We start from the raw sequence: 19,556 nt of genomic DNA, 5'->3' as shown, positions 1-19,556 counted from the left end.
AACTTGAGTTCATCGAAATGTTTGTGTGACTATAAACACTATAAATATATATTCCATGTTGACCTAAATTGTATGTTTTTTTTGGTAGGTATTGTTGTAGCCATAGATTCTGTAAAAGTCGCCTAGCAAAACAGTCTTGGCTTTGAGCTTCCTGTTTATAGGCGACATTTTGAGGACTTCTGGTCATTCAAAAGATGGAATGTTTTTGGTCTTTTGTAGTTTTATGTGTATAACCCAGCCAGTGCAATAAATTGAGGCAAAATTGCTAGCTTCATAATAGCATAGCAGTTACCCTCGTATTTCTAAAACAAGAAAGTAGGGCAGAGGCATCCTACCTTTAATCAGGAGTATGAACCAGTAAGAAATGCTTTTACTTCAGGTCAATATTTCTGTTAACAGTTACTATGTGCATCCAGGAATCACGCATATTTTTAAATCACCTTAAAATTGCAAGCACACCACCACAATAATAGATCAATGCAGTTTGCAGTCAAAGGATTTTATTAGAAACTAGGCCACTTTAGCCCAGCCATATTCGTTGCTTGTCAACTGTGCTGCTTCAAGTATCTATGGCAAAAATGTGTAGCAAGCATCCACTGAGCTGCAACACTGAAGCATATTTCCCATTAGACAATGGAAATGAATGGGAGATCATCATTTTATTGTTCTTCAGATACTTATGTTCATTTTTTTTGACACTTAAACCTCATAACTTTATAACTGTGCCTGTCATTCTAGATTAGAATTCACTTCATGTTTTATACTGGAAAAAGAACACATTTATAGCAAAGTCTGACAGTAAGTAGAAGGGCAAAATTAATTGATAATTAATTTGTCACTTGTTTAACTATTTAATTAAATAAGTTGAAAACCACAGTATGTTAAGTGCGAAAGAAAAAGTTCAGGAAGTAAACATTTCTGTTTGAAAACTAACTTATAATCTTCACAACTGCTTGTTCATTGATGACATTTGATGCTTAGTGCTATTGCCAATATTAAAACTATTCTTATTGAATAAATATTATCCTAAACATCAACCATTTCAGACACAAAGATATCATGAAGAGGTAACAATACATGCCCATTTTTGTTACACTGTAGTTTGTATTTAAAGGTGCATTATGTAAACTTACTGGTGAACAGTCTGCCATCTGCTTGTTTCCATGGCATGGGATTAAACACAAATATCCATTCAAACAAGCAGGTGACGCTACCAGGACAAGTTACAGGTGAGATCTGTGGAAAGGTGACTCAGCTCACACTATCAATGTTTTCAAGGTGTTATTAAGCAATAAATGTGATTCATGCAAAATGGATATTTTTGGAACATTTCACAGAAGGCACAGAGAGAAGCAGATGGCAGACCCTCCACCAGAAAAGTTACAGTGAGCCTTTAAGTAAAAAAAAAAAAAAATCATTGTGAGACAGTGCAAGTATATATTCTAATAGACTTCTATGTTGTCCCAGCATTTATTCATACTTTTATAACTAAAAGAAATAGAATGTAAATGAAAGAATCCAGTTTGTAACATTATTGACTTGATGTGAAGTTATTTCCATGGTTTCGTGGTTGGATGGTTTTATGCCTCGGCCGTAGTGGGAAGAACCCTCACAAACAGAGTCTTGGTGTCCAAAGATTTTAGAGAAGAATCCTTCAGCAATTCTGTAAAATACAAATTATAAAATGTTTCAAAAAACTGTACTGGGTCAATACATTTTTTTTTTAGCAAATTGTGTGAAAAACCAAGAGTTTAAAGGGAATGTATTATGACTTTTATGAGCTTCTGACCATGTGGTAACTGTATCATGCATCATAATCTTAACACATTTATATGTTGACTTAATAATTGTTTTGAGCTCTGTATTTACATGTGATTTTTTTTTTTTTTTTTTTTTTTAACTCTCCCTCATACAAGTAGGTTTTAAAATAGGTATTTGTGACAATCCTATTGGAATTATGCATTATTATTATTATTATGTGAACATCCTAATACAAATAAAAAGGTGCACAAATACATATGTGTCGATAAGATGATAGAACCCAGAACTGTTCTCACCCTGGCTGAAGTCCTGGTCCAGATAGAGCTTGAGTTTTCGGCTGCGGAGCCCAAATACTTTGGCCACCTCTGAGAGTAGGTGTGGATGGTCCAGTCCATTTTTACCCACCGGGTTCAACAGCAGCAGAGTGCCCACCTCCCCTGTCTGACACTCTGAGGGAGACAAGAGCACAGTGAGAAAACTAAATGTCATGTCCAAGAACTTAAGATGAGAAAACTTTTATTTGGAAATATGGGGAAATTGCTTTGTTAGAATAGCAAACTGCAAACTGAATTACAGCAATAAAGAAGAAGGATGGTTTAAAAGTAGCAAAAATATGTAAGAAATTAGAACATGTATTTTGTTTAAACAAAATAAGTACTTTATCTAAATTTGAATTTTTAAAAAACTAAAAACTAAATAAAAAAACTATGAATTAAAGGTTCAAAATATTAGTATATGACCAACAAGTTGTTTATGCAAAAAAATAATATGCTAAAGATAAAGATTATTCACATTATACACAAAATCTTATAGCTAATGTTTGCCTGCCTAACAGGCAGTAAAAATCAGATTTCTCTGTATACAACACCACGTAATATAAGGGATTTTAACTAGAATATAACTGTGCTACTGAAACCAAACTTGCACCTCAATGGACAAAACTGAAAATCTGTCCAAAACATCATCATTTTAACATACTCATTTTACAGACTCTTTATTGGAGCACCCCCCTCACCTGATGGCTGGGCGTTGCAGAGGATGACGTTGACATAAGGACAGAGGGGGGAGTCACTGGACACAGACAAAGGGGGGGAGGAGGCGGAGGTGGCCACTAAAGTTTTACCACTGAGGTTCAGCAGGTCTGTTTTGGGTGTAAGCTCTGGAAAAAAAAAATATCATTAGTCATGATTATGATGCCACTGTAACTGTTGACTTGTCATTTTAACACATCCCTCTGGTTCTGCAAAGCTGTTTAAATTAATTGGTGTGTAATTTGGAATCTACAAATACATAATTTAAGATTGAAATTTCAAGTCAATAGTAGCTTGGCAGTAAAGTCCTATTAGTTTTATTAATCGTATATTGCAAAGAAAAAATGCTATAAATTATTCCTTTAAAATATATATATGAAATAATTGGTGGATAATTTATTTTCTTTTTCATAAATTCCTCCAAAACATGTCACTGTTGAAATGATGTGAAACTAATGTAAATCTACTACTAATAAACAAGTACTTCCTTAGCACAATCAGAGTTTTAATATTCAAATGTAGTTCATCTGACCATAGCACATTTCTTAATGCTATCATCAATTTTAAACAAGCTTTCTTCTATCCTGTCCCTTAAGTTATAAGCATAAGCATATAGTTAAGGATGAAATAGAAATAAAACTGAACCCAAATCCTGAATGATACAGGCAAAACTCATGCATTATTTAAAAGCCTTGATTTTTCTCATGTATTTGAGCAAGATTTGTCTTTACTGTGATGGCAAAACTCCACGCTGGTGTAAAAAGTGCTTATAAACGAATTGTGGTGAATAATTAGGATGCTTGGAGGTAAATGAGGAATAACTCTGGACCACTGCAAACCATTTAAATTTAACTAGTTCTGTTTTTCACGCTTTTAAAAGACAGTAAATATCTAGTACAGTGCCTTTAATGAAAAAATCCACTGAGGACATTCTTACCCGAGGCGCCATTATAGAATCGGATGTTGCTGTTGGTCCCAAAGATGCTGCTGCAGACCTCCTTCAGTTTGTCCAGGTTCATTCTGTTATCACCTTTAGGATTCTCCAACAACACAACACCTTCTAAAACAAACAATACAAAACATACAACAAAATGAGTAGCTGCAGGGATGGGACAAGATCTTGTCAGTTGAAATTGCCACAAGATAACGTACACACGTTAAAAAAAAAATAAAAATCTTGTGAGATTGGACAAAAAACTTGTTATGTTACAAAATTTTGGAGAATCTGTAGTTCCAAAAAGCAATGCTACAATTACAGCAAAATGTTAATGAGTGAGGCTAAATTTGTGAACTGAATTGCACATTTTATTTATTGTAAAACAGGTAAGGAAAATAAATTTAAAAATCCAATCACATGACATGTCTATTGAAAATTATGTCTCATCCACAATAGCTATGTAATTTCACCTTGGTCCTTGTTGTTGACGTTGACTTTCAGGTTGACATAGGCACATGCTGGTCCATTCAGAGAAATCTTAGGAGCTGATGATCCTTTGACAATGGTGAACTCCAAATCTGACCCTTTAAGCTGTAGACAATTAAATAAATGATAGTTTACAGGCAATACAATATATATTTAAATATGTTTAAAACTCAATCCTCTTCATAACCTGTCCACTCACCAAAAACAAAATGCCTTCTAAATACATTTTACTGTAGTACTGATAGCAAGTTAACAGTTTGGGTAAAGAAAGTATAGTTCAATTCATTATTCCAAATTGCCCCGCACTTATGGAGTTTTGTAAACATAAACAGCAGGCCCCAGATAAATGACTTCCCTTTCATACATATACAGCACATTACAATAAGTTACGCCACATGAAACACCAAGGCTAAGGTTACTGAATAATGCATTGTATAACATTTGTATAACATTTCTGCTTATGCAGGGTTAGAATGCACTGAAAGTTTATAGATTTGCATATCTCTACCATTTAATCTGGTTAGATGTGTGTATGGCCAGTAAGTACGAGAAAAAAGTCAAGATTTTTATAGCCTACACCATAATTTTGTTATGATTTTTATACACCATTGTCTAAGAAGTAAAGCTGTCTGCTGAGTTCACACTTTCCCATTAATAAAGGAGAGTACGGTGGCCCCCCTACTCTAAAATTCTCCCAGGTCTAAAAACAACATTTAAAAGTAACTATACTTGGCAAAAAGGACTGCTTTAAAGACTGTTTTTTGTATGAGATGTTTTAAATTATTAAAATCTACTGTAAATTATTTGTGTCGTCACAGTCTCATTGGGGCCTCTATTGTATTTTAATAATCTGATGATAGACATTTTTAGTCAGAATTGCACCAGTTTTAAGGTTTTAACAGAGCTATGCAAATATAATTCTTGTTTTGTTTTGTTTTTGTATTGTCTCAATATGGTGCTTATGAAAAAGTCTGGTACTCTCATTAGGTTTTCTTTGTATAAATACAGATAAATGAAATTAAATGTTTGGTTAAATCCTCCTGTCACTCAGAATTAAACAGAATTACTGAACCACAATATGAAGATGTCACCAAAATATTGTCAAATGGATTGGATGAAACTGCAGTAGTCAGAATGAAAATGTATAAATTCTTTACCAGTGTTCAATGCTGATGTGCAGACATAGAATGAGACAGCTTATTAACATAATTGATCATTGAAGCTTTAAGGTCTTATAATATGTTAATAAGGGATAGAACCTCTTTCCACAAATGCAAGAATAGCAGCTTTATTTTACTTAGAGTTGGGGCCTATACCTCATTTCTGGTTGACATAAATTGCTTTTATATTATGCAGTATATCGTAAACGCAGATTGTGAAAAATAAATAAATAAAAGACATAACCTAAATACATATGCATTTTACAAAGCATGTTGTTGGGTAATGACTGATAAGGACGTTGCTGACAGGGTCACTCACTTTCATCCTGTCAGGGATAATGGTCGCTAAGAATCATGGGAAACACCTGCCTAACACTATGTTATGGTGCATTTTCAAGAGTGCAAGAGTAAATTAAAGTGGAAACAACTGCATGAGACCATCACGGACCGTTGTTTTTGTGTTATGATGCAAAATCAAAGCAGTAGTAAGGACTAAATGGATGGCGCTACAGTTCACACTCAAACATGTTCCTCACTCATGGTTTAAATCAGGTACAGGCCCTTAAAATACTAATATGGCCTGGTTAGTTGTTGTAGTTAAATATTGTTAAGTGGGTGTACCTGGGTCTTCTCCTCGATGATGATACTGCTAGTCTTGGGCACAGGGAACGGTAACATTGGCGCTTTGGTGGTGGCCAGGATGAAGTCATTATGGGCCTGGATCACAGAGTCCAAGTACTCCCCCTTTGGCTGGCACTGGTAGTACACTGTGATTTCATCAGAGGGAACCAAATGAGCCTGGGAAAAAGAGAAGAGAGTCATAATAGAACAAGAAAACAGCGGTCTCCATGGAGACAAGCATGTGAGCCCACCAAACCAAAAGTATTTGGGGGAACAGAAATGCAAGTAATTGAATAAAACACTGGATAAGTTTAATAATGACTCAATGGAATATACCAAGCAGAGCAATAACAACTTCATGAGACAAAAACATTTAATAAAAGATATCAGTTGGATGGATTTTTTATACAGAGAGATTTGGAGAGGGAAATAATACCAGTACCTAAGAGTAACCAATAACACAGGTCAAAGGAGGACGGTTGAAGATAGAAAAGCAATAGTAACTCAAGGTCTAGAGAAAACCAGAGTAGCCTTGAAGTGGACAAGTCAGTGGTTGGTATTAAAATCCAGCAATTGTGACCAAGGGTACTAGAAAAGAATAGGATGGACTAAAAAAATTGGTTTGTCCTTTAAGTCACCCATTTAAAAGAAAAAATATGTTAAAATGGTAATAAATAATTGTCAAATGGTAATAAAAAATTTAAAAATGTCTCAGAATCAAGTGTGTTTATTTTTGACCAGCCAGCCCAGAGAATTTTAGTAAATGAAATGTTAAATATTGTCAATGTTATGATAATTTGACAAAACAAGTAAAAACTCACTCACATAAATAATAAAACATTAGTTAATTGAAGCCAGAAGACAAATTAAAGGGGCAGACGATTGAACTACAGTATACAGTGGGCCCTCTCTAACCTTGACACATTGAAACATATTGATCTGACAGTAATCTCAAGTGTGAAGTGTGTGTGTCCATAGACCTCCAGTTTAATGACTGCAGCTCAGTGTGTGGCTCAAGGGCACAGGGGTAAGGTTAGACTGATACACACAAGTGCTCAATCAATGTGGAGGAGGAGGGGTTATAGGCTTCTCCTGCCAAGTGGAAGCATTGACCCTGCCCTGCTGGCATCACCGGACTGCGTGTGGGAAGGTCATTTTTAGCATAATTAATACACTTCAAATGATGCAAAAGGCTGAACTACAGCTAGGTACTTTTAGACCACAACCTTAACTTAAGATCTGGATATTCAGACCTTCCAAAAATTGCTCGCCCTTCATAAAGGCTTGGGACTGATCATCTTTAGCATAATTCATATATTTCAAATAATATAAAAGGCTGAGCTACAGTTGGGCAATTCCATCAGGATCTTTACACCGGATGTCCGTCCAAAGATTCCATGCCCTTTATCAAGGCTTGGGACTACACAGACTTTTTTCAGTTTAATTTTCAGTATATTGTTTGAAGTATTACATCACATCTGATCCAAATAGCATAGGAAGCATTATTTTAAAAGCAACTCTGCTAAAGTATTGGGCAAAAACATAGTCTAATGGGATAAATTTGCCTTTAATCAGTATCGTCAACAATACAGGACATTTTTGGGATTGGATTGGTGCTGTGGCTTGTGGCCTGTTTTATCAATTGCCAGTTGTAAATACACAAATATAAGCTTTACAAATAACACATTTCCGAAAATGACACCCGGGTTTAGTTCTACAAACATGTTCAGATTAAGTCGGTGGTGGAAAATTCCTTAGTTTGAAATAACACGAGGAATTTGATCTGGACCAGAGCCAGAGCACAGCGCTGTCTGCTATAGGGGACGGAAAAACTGTTGTTGCTCGTGAAAACAAAACTAATCCTCCTTCAAGTCCCCAGACCACTTCAAAGCCCCAACATTAGAATCTGAAAGAGGCCAGACTGTAATTAAGCTCCTATTAAGCCTGCCTTATGATGGAGAAACTCTGTGACGCGCCAGTGGAAACATTTCAACACTGCTTTGGTTAAAGTAGCCCGAAATGTTAAAAGGAAAGAGGGTGCAGGGTCAAGTGGGTAATAATATATAATGCCTATAGAACTGGTTAGTGGGTGGGATACATATTTCTAGTAGCAAGAATATTGTGGTTGAGTTAATAATTGATTGATTGATTGATTGATAGCATTTATATAGCGCCTTTCAAGATACCCAAAGTGCTTTACAGTTCATTATTCAGTCACTCCACACTCAGTGGTGGTAAGATACTATTGTAGCCACAGCTCCCCTGGGGCACACTGACAGAAGCGAGGCTGCCAATCTGCGCCATCGGCCCCTCCGACCACCACCATCACTCACGCTCACACCACTTTCATACTAGGCAATGTGGGTGAAGTGTCTTGCCTCAGGATACAAGAATAGTTTTTTGCCACTGGTGCCCCACACACATAATAGCTCTATGTTTTAGTTAGAATTTAGGAGTAAGATGACATTTACACTGTGTAACTTTTCTTATGAGGGGGTAGCCATTTGTTTGTGATTCACAGTACTGCATTATTTCTAATGCAGGAGTTTTGGCCTAGTGGCAGCATGTGTTTCTCTCCATCGAAATAGTTTAATGCCTAGCTGTGGAACAACCAGGCAAAGAAATATTTCCATAGAGACAGGCTCCATCAGAAAAGTTATAGTGCACCTTTATCCAATTTGTGTCAGTCCAAATGACAAAACAGGATGCAATGTTGGTAGCCAAGAACAGAGTAAAATATTCTGTATGGGGGTTTCAAAAAATATACAACTTTTTGATTCAACTTCGTGTCAACACTAAATCCTTGTTATCCAATTTCCATAAAATGTCATAATGGATTTTGGAACCATCAAGATTCAGATGGGAGATTATGAACTTTAAAAATTTCCATTGGGTACAATGATGTAAAGAGCTTAGAATCAAAATGTTTTTGGCAAAATCTGCCGTACTGCTGCAAGTTGCACCTGTAAAACACCATCCATAGAAATGTACTGGCCAAGACAATCCAAAAAGTTAATAAAAGAGCTGTGAGACAACCAGATAAGCTGCTGATATATAGTGTATAATTTAAAAATAATTAAATAAAAATAAAGTTATGTATTTAGCATCTTAAAACCTCCACTGGTTAACTGAAATGTATATGTGCTGTGATGAAATATTGATCTGTATATCAATTAACAAAACAATTATCACAAAGAACTGTTCCTGTGTCTAAATTTAGTACTATGGAATACAACTTCAATCATTCACAATAAATCCATATTAGAATTTACTATGTATTGCCCCATGAGTCACTGGTAAGAACCGCTCACCCTGGCACTGCCCTCTTACACTCGTTATAAACTATGAACGCCTCAGCATTATCTTCATTAAGCACTGGATCGCTACATTCATTTAAACTGTGCGATCTGTCACTCTGTTTCCACACAGGGCAGTGGGCTGGTGTCACTGTCCCATACAAAGCAGTGGGTGGGTGCACACTGAAGGGGGGAGGGAGGGGTGTGAGGGTCCCACCTTCTTGCGTAGTTTCTGAATGCGATTGATGACCTCACGAGCCACTCCCTCATCCACCATCGACTGGTCTGGAGTCACATCCAGCAAAACCAGCACCTGCAGGAAAATAGATAATCCACAGTAGAGCATTATTTTTCCCAATGTCAAATTGAACACCGCTTCACATACAAATAAATGGTGAAGCAAATCCCTACATTGGTGACTAGATGTTTACCAGAAGCACACAAGTTTGGAATTCCCAATTGAAAGTAGGTTAGCCAGTAGCTCAGATGTAATTTTTATATACTAATTACACCAAAAGGTTTACACACTCCACAATGACTTAATGAGGAATGAGGTTTTATTTGATCTCATGAAAATATGGTCGATGAGTTGGTATCAGTCAACACCCTATGGATTATTCATAATATGCGAATTTTTAGGAAAAAAAAAGTTATTAATACAAACATTATAACACCAAAATGAGAAAGCCGACGTTTTATCAATACAAAGTGAAGTGCAGATGGAATCAAAGAAGGTTAGCTATGTACATTTATAAAAGCTATGTACATTTATAAAGTCTATGCTTTGTTCAAACGTGACCCTGTTCTGATAAAATGCAGGTAAATATCCAGGTCAGGCTGTATGTGTGAATGGGGCTTTTGAGCATGAATGCTGTCCACACTGTGTGTAAACTGGTGCAGCTTCACCGTGTGGCACGTGCACGGCTGGAGGAGCACTGATTAGCCCGAGCCTGTGGGGCAGGCTGCACTGCTCTCCACTTAAGCGTGAAATGATTTCATACATCACACTTAACAGTAAAGACATCAGGCCCTGTGCAGTCTGTGGCAGGCCAGTGCAACAGAGCCACTTCCCCTTTATTCCTTTTACATCACGAGACATTTATAGCAACAACGTGCAGGTCGCTAACAGGGCCGACAAAGACAGTGCGGGATGCATTTCAATACTTGTGTTCAGCGTGGAACTATTGATCAGAACGGTCCAATATAATATACATTTATCTTTATGGAAAAATCAACAAACTGCAATATCCATAATGCTATATTGGCTGGTCTTCCATGTGACATTTACACAGTCTAAATAATTGTCCAACATGTGGTGCAAGTGAAATCGCCCTGTAGCAGTGCTTGACTACACAGCATAGTTTCAGTTTTAATGTCTTTTTTTTGTTTGTTTGTTTGTCATTATTGTGAGTGCACAAATGGCGCAGAAAAGTTTTATTATAAGTATTGTAACATTAAGTTGGCTGCCATGACAGTAATGTGTGAATATGGAATTGAACAACCATGTTTGAAATGAATTATTGATTTAATATTGGCACATTTAACATTTGTAATAGGTCACACAGTACTAACTAACACCCATGTCAGTATTGAGATATAAGATAAGAAATATCTCAGATAAAGCCAAAGTATTTTATTTTCCTTGTAGGAGAGAATAAATTTAATTGTGTTGTTGCTTCAAATGCAAAACAATTTTAAAATGTTTAGCTTTTAGCCATGTTTTTATGCTAGTTTGGTAATAAGGTTTTTTAAATTATGGAACTAAGTTGCATTTTCAAAGTAGCTCTATGTAAATTTTCTGCAGGTGGAAAAGTACATAATGCATCTTTAAAATGTCACAATAATAGTCTTTTTTCACACCATAAAGCCATAATCTGTATTTATTCCATTACAAAACACATTTTCTAATATCACAGAAATAAAACCTGGTGAGAGCCTCAAGAGAACCAAAGGTAGACTAAAGAAGTTCTTGGTCGATATGTCCTAAGACTAAATGATAAGACTAAATGTTGACTAAAAGCAGGCATGGCAAAAGTTCTCAAAACTGGACAGCTCACAAGTTTACTTTAGTTTATGCAAAAACAACTGTTCATGCAGAAAAAGTAACAGGCAACCATGTATTATAAACACAGTTTAACCTGATATTATAATACAAAAATATGAAATCTTCTCTCCTTTCTGCTGCTACAAAAAATGATTAGTAATGTAAATTTTGACTGACTCAGATAATCGGCGAAAATGACTATAGGCTTACAGCCCTACATTCAGTACACTGCTATAGAAAAACATACTTAAAGTCTCAAACCTGTGCATCAGAGTGGGCCTCGTACTGAGCAGAGGCTGAACCAGAGCTCTGATCAAAGGTGTACATCAGCCTCAGGTCCTCCTCGTGCAGCTCGTGTCCATCCACCACTATGGAGCCTGAGAGGAGGAGCAATAAATGAGGAATGAGATTACGGTAATTCAATTTTATTGTCATTACATTTGAACAAGTACTGTACAATGAAATGCAGAAGTAGATACACCAAACACTATAAATACTAGTCAGTAAATTTCTAAAATATCAAATCTTTGTACTAGAAACGTTCATGTTCAGTTTATTTTAAATTACAAAACAAAAAAGATGTAAAAAGATATTTTTTTGAATAGGTTTTAGTTTAGTTCAATCACAGTTAGCAATTTTGTATTTTTTTTTGTAAATTGGTTCAGTTTGTTTATTGTAATGAAAACGATATAAAATTATCCTTTTTATCGATTACACCGGTAAAACTGAAAACAATTTTAAGATTTATTTTTTAAATTACTGAGTTTGTTTTTTACAGGCCTAAAACAAACAAGACACAGCCTGCAGTGACTTACCCCCTGAGTTCCATGTTTTCCAAAGCTAAAATTGATTTTGGCTACACGTCGCGTTAGCTTCCTTCCACACTTTTAATTAAACTTCTTGGCTTCTGTCAAATTTCACTTCTTGCATTCAATCCAGGAAGCCACCAGCCAATTCACATTACACTTTTCTTAGCAAGTTATTTCAAGGTTGTTTATGGTGACATTTCCTTATAAAACCTTAGTGGGGCAAATACCAACAAACACTAAACAAAGAGAAGTCAGGTGTAGTCAGACTTCGCTGGAGGCACCAATTAACTCCACTAAAAACCATGACGAGCTCCTTCACTGCTCAGAGCCAGAGGCAGAGGAATGGTTCGCTTCAATACTGGATTTCTACAGTTCATGTCCCCACCATCTTCTACTGTGGTATTCTCAGGAAATAAGATGGGGACAGAGTGAATGAAATACCAAGTTTGAACACTCTGATGTTAAGTTAGTGAGTACACTTGTGAGTAGTAAAACTAAAAAGCAATATAATCATTTTTCAATACAGAAGGTTTCCAGATTTCAACAACAATTTGCCTCTCAAGTAGTTTAAATTATTCATAGGTTTGTTTATTTGCTTTTTGGAGGGATTGCCACAGGGGACAGAAATTTGCGCAGTTGTGGGTGAAGTGTATTACCCATTGACAACATGGTATGCCCAAATTCTCTGCAATAAAATTACAATTAGACAATATTTGGATTTAAAGTCGTACTAAATGACCTTTCTGGCACATTGTCCACCATATGCTTCTCTTCATAGAGATTGTATTGCTTTCCCTGGAATGTTCCACAGTATGGCATTATTTATTTATTTAAAAAAAATTATAAATTAATGTTTTTCAAGGGTTCTTACTGTGAGTGAGATTCCATCTCCACAAAGCTCACATGTAACTCCTGCTTGTTTTCATAGACATAGCCAATTTTAATACTGTGGAACATTCTGTGCGAAGTAATAAGATCTCCATGGAGACAAGCAGCTGGTGTACTCTGCACGAAATAATCTGCATAGTGCACCTCTAATTAACCAAGAAGCCATTTTGATCATCATGTGTGTTTATTCTAATTTCATTTCAATTCCATGAGTTTTTCTAATCTGTATCATATATTACACATACATTATCATAATTCTCTTTGCTACTCAGTACATTTCCATGAGTCCCATTCTTTCCATGAGTTCTTTAGCTTAGCTTCCCGTTCCTGCCATGTTCATCCTCGACCGACTTCAAACATACAAATAATTGAAAAAGTTCCCACAGCCGCTCTGACCCTCTGCCTCCTCCCCAGAGACTCCAGGGCTCCCCAGTGCACAGATAATTGGACAGACAGGATACCTTTTTTTGCTTTGATCGCCCCCAATACAATACAACGCTTCAGGGGGTAAAGGATGTGCTAAGCTTTTTCAAATAATGTTTATTCACTGCATTCAATATTAAAATGGCTACAATGTGTTGTGAATACAAGAGAACCTTTATAATATAAGTATTTACAAACAAGAATATACATACTTGAATAATGGTTAATCCAATGTATAGACACATATAAGTTAAATGGAAGAATAAAAGCATTGTGAATAGCGAAAATTAAAGGACCTATATTATGCTATTTTCTGGTCTATGTAATAATGTTGTTTCCTCGTTCGCATATGTTTAAAACACACAATTTTGCATAATGTAGGACCTTTACCTTTTGGTGTTATTTTAACAACCAAAATCCCAATTTATGAAATGATTATTTATGCTGTAATTCAGTTTGTGAAAACCAAAACTGAGTCTGATCTGAATCCTCACTTCAATCAGTTGATGCTAGTTCAGCCTCTGGGTGAACTGTGGACATTCTGAGCCTGTGCATTTACAGAGGATGAGAAAAACTTGTATATCCTCTACAGTGTATGCACGTTAAGGGACTAGCAACCCAGGTTCAGTTGTGATTGTAGTACACTTTTTAAAACTGTAAGAGCACAGGCTATAAAGAGATCCTTCAATATATACTATATAGGTTACTAGAAACATAGCAGGATGAGATTGGCTTACAGTCTCTACTGAAGCCCAAGGATTACAGTTGAAAAATCATATTGTTAATTGGCCTTTAAGGTTTGCTATTACATACCCGTTTTCTGGAAGGTCTCGAGCTGCTCGTTGCTCAGACTCTTGATGGAGGCAGTGACAGATTTGAACGCGCCCTTTAACCTCTTCCCCAGAACCATGTGATCAGGCTCCGCCCTCAGACTGATCCCATAGCGGTCCTTATCTGTGGAGAGGGTCAGCTGACGAACATTCAACTCCTGTAGGATGAGGAAAGATTAAAAAAACATTGTTTCATTGTTCATGAAACTAATTTGGTTCATTTGTCATAAAGATTATAAGTTTAATAAGTTTAAAGGTGCTCTATGTAACATGGCTGGTGTGGGGTTCATCATCTGCTCGTCTCCATGGCACTTTTCCTGGAATGTCCCACAGCATGGCATTAATTTACCTATCCAGATTTTCTTCAAGCATTTAGGTAGAAGTCATCTAATTTCTTGGAGCAATCATAGTTTAGCTTAGGCCAAGAAGCTTAATTTACATGGTAGCCTATGTAGCTCTCTGGAGGTGGTACCTCTGGTGCATGATTCCATGGAAACAGAAAGTTAAAACCAAACTTTGGAACATTCTCCATGTAGATAGAAGAGTTGTATGTGATGCAGTGGGATATTATAGCAAAAGGAACAACAGTACAGTACATACATCCCACTTGATTTAAAGTCTAAAGGAAGTCTATTAGTTTGACTGCTGAAAACTTTTAAATTCCTAATAAATGCCGTCCTTCAATATGCTGCTGCCTATATTAACCATTCAAATTAGGCATACTCCATTACCACTTTGTAACTGATGGCTTCAGCAAAGTTTCATATTTTCCACATCATTTAACTGCAACTTTTCACCTTTTAAACACATTTCCCAAACTGCAGTATAGATTCATCAACTCCTAATGGACATTTGAGGCATTTTTATTTTGTTTGCCTTGATCATTAACCAACGTTAACAACAAATACCTTCCACGCCACAGCATGTGTGAGTGTGTACTGCGTACTGTGAGCCTTACCAAAATCCAATTAAAATCAGAATTGTTATTTTTTAGTAAATTTTTAACAGTTCATTCATTAATTTTTACAGTAATGTTTTCAAGTTGCCCAACCAAGAAGTAAGATTATAGGCCAAAGAAACATTTAAATGTACAGTTTTTGACCTCGTACATCAATACATTGTCTAGTTAAGATTACAATGTACTATTTGATCAACTTTACGAATCAACCTTGCCAAAATATTCCATTTCTATTACAGTATGACAAAATGCTCCATTCCACTTTGTGATGTCATGCAGTGGTTATTTCCAAGTTAACAGCTTTTACATTTTGTTCAGTAGAGATTGAAAATTCATTACCACATGACATCACAAGGTGAAAAAGAGTGTTTTCCATCTGAGAGAAGAATATGACTCCAGGTATGTTTTTGATGAGGAAACAACATTATAATATAGATCAGAAAATGTCATAATACGGACAGATTAAAACTGATTATTAGCCTGGACATTCACCTCGCTTTACCACGACCTCTCTTGACAATCTTAGTTTCTCTTAATTCTAGCCAAATAAAGCTTGTTTACTTGCGAGAGCAACAGATCAGGGAGGTTAAATGATTTCCTCACTACAAATAAATCTAAGTACAAGGAGTCCAAACTTAAAACAAGGCAACAACTATCTGAATAACAACTCTCTGATCCCTGGAGTCAGTTAATCCACTATCTCTTTGTGTTGGTCAGCACTGAGAAGACAAAAGACCTTCATTTACATTTACCATGCATCTAGTTATATTTAATCCCTGTATAATGAAATAATATTGAAATATGCAGCAGCCTCATTCATTTTAGCTTTTCCTACTGGGTTTATCACAGAAAATATTTTTTTTTGTATTTATTCAACATTAGTTTGAGCCTGGTTTAAAAATATTGTTTCAATTTATAACGCTTCATTGATTTAAGTTTCAGGCAATGTAAAAAGGTGAAGTTCAGTGCTGTGTCTTCGGCCACAGAAATCAACATAAATTACAAATTTTAAGAACACAATAGCAGAATCTCCAGACATTTATAATGGATACTGCATCTATCTGCTCTCTCCTTTTCAAAGGTAAAGTTGCATCCAAGTGTGTAGAGTTTTGCATATTAAGAAGTTTTAAATTAGATGCCCTTCAGCAGATGGATAACTGAGACAAAAACCCTTCCCATTTAAACTCATGGATCAAGAATATTCCGTATTTGTCAGTATCAACAGGTATTAGATGACCAGATCAACACACTATAATATTTTATTGAGATTTGTGGCAAGTATTGTTTTTTTTTTTAAAATTGCATTCCATAGCTCCAAAATGAGATCAAATCAAACCCCTAGACACAGACAGACAAACAGACAGACAGACAATTTAAAAATAAGACTTTTGCCTCTATCTTGGAGTATGACAAAATCCCAAGCAGCCAAAAAACAACCATTGTCATCCAATGTCCCACTGACATAAAACTAAAATACTTTGATATGATGGATACACTACTTGTTTAGATACATTGGTTTGTCATTTATATAGAGAAAAGGCACACAAATAATATAAATCTATAAAAGTAAATATGTATTTTCCTCACTCACCTCGAGAATGTACTTCTGAAGAGACTGTATGTCCTTCAGTGCCTCTGGGTCCTGGTGAATGACGACCACCTCCTTCAGTGGATACTAAACAAAGCATACAATGTCCCGTCACAGTACATCCAATACAAACTTAGAGTAAAGGTGTAATATAGTAAAAACTTATAGAGCATTATTTAGTTGAGGTATTAAAGATGAGCTCCTTTACCTTCACTGGGAGAGTTTTTCTGTCTCTGATCACTCGGCCCAGTTCAATCACAGACTGCATCTGAGACACTGCATTTTCAATGCGTTTGTCGATCACGCTCTCCCTGAGGAATAAAAAACAAACAAACATGAAATTAATGAAACTAATGTGGCTATAAAAATATTTCGTACAGATGAGAAAGTTCATTATAGCATACAGTGACAGTTAAATATAATTATTCAGAAATGACAAAACAGTGAAGATGAGGACAGATATTGTGAATGTTGGTTTGAAGATATACAAAATATGATGTATAAAGAAATCTCTCATTTATAGCAACATTGTGAAGACGTCACATTTCTTACTACACATCTTTATAGTGGTTGTAATGAAACAGCAAAGGATGGTGGTCAACACAGTTCTTACTGCCTTTTTAGTGGCTGCCATAACAAAACAATGCATTTAAGCAAAGTAGCTTGTTGTGATTAAATATACTGGGTCAGCACTGTGTGACTATGTGACTTTTGGTGAAACAATATAACAATAATTTTGTTATTCTCCCTAGAAAATGGCCTACCTCTAAATACGTACACAATAAGTTGCGGAAAGCTACTTTGGACAATGCCTTTTTAATGAAACAAACTCCAAGGTTAATAAGAGTCAACAAAATTAAGAAAAATACCTCCACCTAAAGAGGTAATTGTTCTACAGCCCACCGAGTAGCAGCAGCTTCATAAGAGCCAAGTGTGTTTGGGGATCTGAATTTTCTAAAACTGGGCTTCACTTCCTGCATTCATAATAACAACAGTGGAGTAAAATGTGTTAAAGTGGACACAAGGGAGTAGTGAATGAGGAGCAGCTGGTGCACGGCTAACCACTGTGCGTCTCAACTATAATGGACTAAATTGAATAAACCAAGGGCAAGAAGCAAATAAAGTAACAAAGATGAGGTGCTATTAAAACTAGCAATCAGTCCCATTTCCTTTAAAAACATATTCATACTTAATCTATACATAGATTAAAGAGGGGGTATTTTATATCTATGAGGTATTAACTGCTAAAACATAACAACAAATTTGGAGTCAGGCTCCATTTTGGAATGAGACTTTATTAACAGACAAAATGGTGAACTAAAAACACCAGGCTTCGCACTGGATAGAATATTACAGTTAACCAAGAGTTTGGATAGGGTCCAGGAGAGATTGCTAAAATACTTGAACATGGATGACATATAAAAATGTCTTCAGGCATGTTTTTAATGAGGGTACAATATTATAGCATGGTAGAAAATTCCAATATTTCAATTCTATTTAAAGAAATAACTTCTAGAAAATTAGAGTAAAGTAACATTTAACCGATACCCACTGAGCCCCAAAACAGTGATTGATTGTGGGTCGACTAAGGCCCTGGATATTTTTTTCTAGAAAAGTATTTTTTCAATTGTTTGATATAAATCTCAGCTCTCACTGCACTACTTGAAAAATGTCACAAAACACAAGAAAGTAATTACTTTATGTGGGGAAACAACCAGGTGAAACCTCCAGTGAACTTTTCAAACTTTGCTCTTGGATCAAGTCAGCATTATTAACTGTTTAGTGCCAATATAGAGGCTTTAAGGGTTGACTTACAATGCTTATCAAGAAAAAGGACAAAACATACATTATTCATCTATTATTACATCTACATTATTCCTTAACAATAAAGGAATGATATTCCTTTATTGTTAAGGAATAATGTAGATAGACCTATATACCTGACTTACACAATGATACTGAATATGCATAATTAGATTATAGCTTTAAATTAACCAATATTTTTTTAATGTATGCCGAATGCACTGAACCTTTCCGTATCGTATTGCTTCATTTCTGTTCTCTGCACATCTTTGAGAAAAATTTCCCTTTCCAAGACAATAAAATTTAACTTGACTGTAACTGGTCCTGAAATGTCCATCTCCTTTACCAGTTCTTCTTCTATACTTTCAAAGCACATCACTTTTAGAAAATGTTGTGTTTGTAATACTGATTTGAAAGGCATCAATTAGGAACAAAATGACACATTGTTGAATATCTACTTAAAAAGTAGCAGAAGTAAAAAATACCACACCCTTCTGAGGTTGTAGCCTAAAATTCTTACAGTCAACCAAAGATATGTCTTGCTGATCAATTAAAGGTGCATAGCGTAACTTTTCGGGTGCACCTTTAATGACTAAAGGCCTACAGCCCTTCATCCACCATATGTATTTGTTTCCTACCGCACATGAGGCAGCATGAGGTAGTGGATGCTGCTGGCGTCCTTGTCCTCCACAGAAGCCGGGTCAATGAGGTGCCGCAGGTTTTGGTACATCATCTCTGTTATGAAAGGGGTGAAGGGAGCCTATGGGAGAAATGAACAAAGTCAACCATGACGGAAAAACATATTACATGCTATACGCTATAATTGGCATTTTCACAATAGCAGCAGCATATGGAAAAAAAAAAGTCTTTCTCTTTCGAAATATAATGCATGAAAGGTCAAACAAAGTAGAGCCATAGAGA

General features: G+C 35.9%; 1 protein-coding gene across 1 annotated transcript in view; it reads right to left on the bottom strand.

Moving 5' to 3' along the window:
• Positions 1–483: 483 nt before the first annotated feature.
• The window catches only part of iars1 (isoleucyl-tRNA synthetase 1), a 57,902-nt gene continuing 38,829 nt past the window's right edge, over positions 484–19,556 (bottom strand). Inside the window, exons 23-34 of the mRNA XM_055160165.1 lie at positions 19,274–19,395; positions 17,041–17,143; positions 16,836–16,919; positions 14,270–14,444; positions 11,598–11,713; positions 9,510–9,605; positions 5,997–6,173; positions 4,200–4,320; positions 3,730–3,852; positions 2,777–2,920; positions 2,058–2,210; positions 484–1,663 (exon numbers count right to left, since the gene is read on the bottom strand). Coding sequence (XP_055016140.1) covers positions 1,581–1,663; positions 2,058–2,210; positions 2,777–2,920; positions 3,730–3,852; positions 4,200–4,320; positions 5,997–6,173; positions 9,510–9,605; positions 11,598–11,713; positions 14,270–14,444; positions 16,836–16,919; positions 17,041–17,143; positions 19,274–19,395 — 1,497 coding nt within the window. The 3' untranslated portion in view covers positions 484–1,580. The remainder of the gene's footprint in view (positions 1,664–2,057; positions 2,211–2,776; positions 2,921–3,729; positions 3,853–4,199; positions 4,321–5,996; positions 6,174–9,509; positions 9,606–11,597; positions 11,714–14,269; positions 14,445–16,835; positions 16,920–17,040; positions 17,144–19,273; positions 19,396–19,556) is intronic.

Source organism: Boleophthalmus pectinirostris, unplaced genomic scaffold, assembly GCF_026225935.1.
Source record: "Boleophthalmus pectinirostris isolate CB_2022bp ecotype Guang Dong unplaced genomic scaffold, ASM2622593v1 HiC_scaffold_3, whole genome shotgun sequence".
Lineage (NCBI taxonomy): Eukaryota > Metazoa > Chordata > Actinopteri > Gobiiformes > Gobiidae > Boleophthalmus > Boleophthalmus pectinirostris.
This window is presented reverse-complemented; position numbering and strand designations above follow the sequence as displayed.